The sequence below is a fragment of the Nanorana parkeri genome, unplaced genomic scaffold, assembly GCF_000935625.1.
Source record: "Nanorana parkeri isolate BGI_ZX_2015 unplaced genomic scaffold, ASM93562v1 scaffold1313, whole genome shotgun sequence".
Taxonomy (NCBI): Eukaryota; Metazoa; Chordata; class Amphibia; order Anura; family Dicroglossidae; genus Nanorana; species Nanorana parkeri.
In genome coordinates, this window is record NW_017307581.1 from 292,974 (window position 1) to 298,185 (window position 5,212).

General features: G+C 40.3%; 1 protein-coding gene across 1 annotated transcript in view; it reads left to right on the top strand.

Moving 5' to 3' along the window:
* The window catches only part of RAB5A (RAB5A, member RAS oncogene family), a 54,004-nt gene that overhangs the window by 28,358 nt on the left and 20,434 nt on the right, over nt 1-5,212 (top strand). Inside the window, exon 2 of the mRNA XM_018569259.1 lies at nt 49-309. Within this exon, the coding sequence (XP_018424761.1) occupies nt 144-309 (166 nt within the window). The 5' untranslated portion in view covers nt 49-143. The remainder of the gene's footprint in view (nt 1-48; nt 310-5,212) is intronic.

The window sequence follows — 5,212 nt, forward strand, 5'->3', positions numbered from 1 at the left end:
CCCTTTTAAACTATTGTCTTTTTTTTTGTTTTTTTTTTTTTATTACAGATTCTCAAAAGGATCCCCTAAGTGGTCCCTCAACCTCTTTGCTTTGCGGACTGTTGTACACAATTTCATAAGACTTATCTGTACAAACTTTAAATATGGCTAATCGAGGAGGAGCCACAAGACCCAATGGACCTAATGCCGGAAATAAAATCTGTCAGTTCAAGCTCGTCCTACTAGGAGAATCTGCAGTTGGAAAGTCTAGCCTAGTGTTGCGCTTCGTAAAAGGACAGTTCCATGAATTCCAAGAAAGCACAATTGGAGGTTAGAAAATGATTCACTACTGTTATCTGTGTTTCACCTTTTTATAGTGTTTTTTTGTTTGGGCATTTCTATACTATAATACAACTTTACATGCATACAATACTTTACTATAACATTTACAAGTTTATTTAACCACTTGCTGACCAGGTGTTTATACCCCCTTCCTGACCAGGCCATTTTCCAGTATTCAGCGCTGCAGTACTTTGACATTTATTCCGTCATGCAACGCTGTACTGAAATTAATTTTATAAAATTTTTTGGGGACAGATAGAGCTTTCTTTCGGTGGTATTTAATCACCACTACGGGTTTTTTTTTTTTACTGTATAATAAAAAAAGTACCGAAAATTTTGAAAAAAAACCTGTTCTCCCTACGTTATGTTATAAAACATTTATTATTACCCAATTTTTTGGTAAAATATAAAAGACGGGGTCACGTCGGGTAAATAGACACCAAACATGTCAAGCTTTAAAATTGCGCACACCCGTTAAATCGCGAAAAACTACCATACTCAAAATTGACCATAGCCGACGCTTTAAAAGCTTTTACCACTCATCAGTTTAGTGTCATCAGTGAGTGATGACCCTAGAATTATTGCTCTCATTCCGACGTTCGCAGCGATTTGTAACATGTGCGCTGCAATGGATGTAGGAGGGCTTGACGCATGTTTGCGTGTGCGGGGGACTTAAATTTATTTTTTATTGCTTTGATATGGGATTTAAAACATTTTTTTTGTAAAAAATTTTTGTAAACCTTTTTTTTTTTCACTGAACTTTATTGCTATCACATAGGGAGCAAACAAGCAGCGGCGGCGATGGAGGTGGGGGGCGCACACCCGACCGCATATTACAAGCGATCGGGCGTCTCTACAGACGCCCGAACGCTTGTATGTAAACAGCCATCGCTGGCTGTTTACATTCAAAGCCGGTTTCCCGCTCGAGCACGCTGCCTAGGCGGGCACGAGCGGGACGGGATAGAACGTCTAAAGACGCCCACCCGCCCTCAAGAAGCCGTTGCTCGGCCGTTTTAATTACAACGGCCGGACAGCAGGTAGTTAAAGCAGAACTATGGGGGTTAGGGCTTTTCCCCATAGTTCTCCTAAGGGTAACGGGAGGACACAAACTAGCGACCTCCCGTCACCCAAAGCTCAGTATACCGCGAGCTACAGTAAGCGGTATACTGAGATGCCGCAGCTGAAACGGATCCCGACAATTATGTCTGGATCCACCCAGCTGCGTGATTGACAGCATTGAAAATCACTCACCTCATAGTTCTCCTTTTTAAAAGGTTATTAAACCCTCAAATTTTTTGTGCATATATCTACTGCTAGCTTCAACTTTTTGAAACAGGTTTACACTTACCTGTGTCTTCGCCGCACGCTCCCATCCGAACATCTGAAGAGTCTCGGCTGCAAAGGATCTTGGGGCGGGCACATGCGCACTTCAGATGTTTGGCCGGGAGACGAGGAGAGACACAAGGTAAGTATATGGAGCAGCGTGCACATGCACAGACTCCGTGGGACATCAGAGGAGAGGAGGGCAGAGGAGTCGGCGCTGGATCGGAAATCCACACCAGCGCTCGAGGGACAGCTGAAAAGGACAGTAAGGAAGAAGATGATCGGATTAAGAGGCATGATTTCAGGTAAGTCCTTACACTAACATTGGGGGGAGGGAAAAAATATATCCTTTAATGTCACTTTAAAGGCAGTTATACTTTAACCTAGAAATGCAGCACCTGGGTAGTCCTCTCCATTTTTGGGCTCTAAGTTAAACATTGTTTATGAAGCATGTTAACAAGTAAAATCCAATTTGAAGTCTTACAACTTTTTATCTCTTTATTAGGGATGCACCGATACCGATACTAGTATCGATATCGGTGCCGATTCAGAGTATTTGGGCAAGTACTCGTACTCGCCCAAATGCTCCGATGCCCGGTGGCGACTCTTTACACGCTGCCCGCCTTCCCGGCTAATCAGGAAGCCAGGTGGCGAGTTATTACACGCCACCTGGCTTCCTGAATGGGACTTCCGTTACTCGGTAATTATTATCGGCGAGTACCGGAAAAAAATTATCGGTACTCGTGCTTGGTACCAAAATACCGGTATCGGTGCATCCCTACTCTTTATAGTCCTGTACCCCCACATGTTGTTACTTATGAAAGATTTTTCCTAGGAAATGTCTCAAAATACCTTACACAGCAGTGGACTGTGATGGCAGAGCTATGTTTCAGTCACACCCCTCAGTATTAGAATCCTCACGCAGACTTGCATTGAAGAGAAGGGGATGGGGTGAGTTTGTCAAGGTCTGTTAATTTATAATTTGCACTGGGTGCACTCTGACTTAAGTTACACTTTAAGTCATTAGGTTTAGTGAATGTTCAAATAACACCAAAACAATTTGTCAGACTAAGTGTGTTTTTTCTTTTCTGCTCCTGTGTAGCACTTCTTTTTAGCTATCAAAGTTGCAGGTTGAACAGTGCAGCTCTAACATCATTTATATAACTCTCTGGAGTGTAGGTGCCGAATGCATAGTGCCCAGGTTAAGCACCAAATGCTCATGAATAGAACTAGTTCAATCCACTATTATTGACGCTAATGTCAACTGACTTTTTATGCTTCTGTGCTCGTAGGGTTCCATCAGTTTCTTAAAACTACGACAGGTCACCTTTGCTTTGCCTGCTTTAGGTGCCCGTTCACACCAAATTTGGAAGATAATCCTAAATCAATGGAGGGTTCGTTAACTTGCGATTTGTACCTTACAATTTCCTTCCGATCTGTTGCCTTGTGATCTGTTTTTCAATGGATGCTAATACCACGGCAACGAAAAATGATTGTGTATGAATGAGGCTAGTTCCTAATGCAGTGCTGCATTACGTTGCACTGCAAAAAGTAGTGCATGTCCTTTTGAATGGAGCGGTGTGAACTAGTCCGGTTCCCGCCCATTCATTTTTTGACTTCTTCTGTTGAATCACTTATTCTGATGTGAATGGGCCCTAAAGGAAAGTGATGGATGGAAGTAGCAACATTTTGCAGAAGGGTTATGTACACTTGAACTTCACTTTTCTTTTTAGAGGCTGGTTGCTGGAGCTGCTTCCGTTTTTTCCCCAGTTTTTTTTTTTAATGACAGGTTGATATAAAAGTCTTACCCTCAATATAATATGTTGTTGGAGAGTATACTGTCTTTTTTTTCTTTTTCTCCTTTTTTTTTTTTGCCTGACATCAGCAATTTACTTTGTATTTTTAGAAGTTGTGTGAAATGCAGATTTATGTTCAGTTCTTTCAAATGGTAATGTGTGCTGCTGTAAGTAAAGCGTGTATTATCGATTTTAATACAATGTTACTGAATCCTTGTCCTATAAAGTGCACCAGTACTCGGACTATAGACAATAAACTACATGATATTTACAAGCAGTAAAAGAGCTTTAAAAGTCCTCACTCATCTCTAGCTGTTCCTAATTTGAAGTTAAATATTCTCAAAGATCATAACAATGACTGAAGTCAGGTTTCAGTCCTTTTCTAAGTTTAGATACACCTGTTGTGTGGTTACACTAAGTTTGGAAGGATGCTTAGATAAGATCTCATAGAAAAATGTATGTAGATACTTTTAATATTCTGGGAACAGGTTTACGTTAAAGTGACACAAAATTCAGGCGCTAAGTCCTAAAAATGCATTCAACTATTACCCAAAACGTATCTTATTTGTGTATCACTCAGCTGTAGAAATCATCTCTGAATTGGTGCTGACACTGTCGTTCCTTCTGGGGGGGGGGAGGGGGCTTCTTTTGTTTCCCATGGTCCCTGTGTGTGTTGTAAAGTAGTCACCACTCCAAGCTCACTCCCGTGATGGATTACAATCCCAATACAAATGAGTAAACTAAACATGGTATTGTAGTCCAGTACAGGCATGGATCTTGGTGTATGCACATGGGTATGTATGATAAAAATAAATACTCTGTTGTAAGCTCAAGTAAATGAAAAGTAGTGGACAAAAAGGGAAGCTGCAAAAAAAGCAAAACCATAATTGTGGTATGTGCAAAAATGTGGACACCCTAATAAGACGGTCAGTCATTTAGTAAAACTGCCCCAGTCCACAACCGTCTTTTTTCTTCTTTTTTTCTTTTTTTTTTATTGAGTTAGAGCCTTTTAATTCTTGTAGGGATTTTCCCACTCTTCCCTACTGATCACTTTTAATTCCCAGATATTTTTGCACTGTCTTCCATGTGCAGTGGGGAAAATTTATCAAAATCTGGAGCAGCTGTGCATGGCAACCAATCAGCTTTTCTCTTCAGTTTGTTCAGTTAATATTTGAAAATGAAAGAGAGAAGCTGATTGGCTGCTATGCACAGCTGCTCCAGATTTTGTCTGCTCCAGTTTTATAAATACCCCTCAGTATGTTTTTAAGAGCTACCTTTTCTGGAAGTGTTGGATGCTGAAGTTTCTACTGAAGGCAATAGCACGTCTGCAATAAACTTTGCACATATGCTGTTTTTAACACACATTTTTCCTGCGGTAGTTGTTTACTACTTTTTCTCTACTAAACCATCCATACAGTATGTCATTTGACTAGGGATGCCCAAATTTTAGCATGCAACTATAGATATACATGCACGTTAGTGTTCATCCTCAACTAGCTTGTTTTTCTTATAACTGAAATTGTAAAACCTGTTCTGCATTTTTCAGGTTAGGCAACATATAAAAACCACATCCAGAATTCTATATATAATGTGCTTGAGAATAATTATTGCCTGCATATTCTTTCGTATACTCTCTTGCAGGCTATACACTTAATAACAGTTTTAAATGAGGATCTGTCATAGAAAGTTGCCTGTTCTCTCATGATATAGCCCTTATACAGCCCAGTACTGTAGAACGTGAACAGGAACAACTTTTTGTAAATATATATATA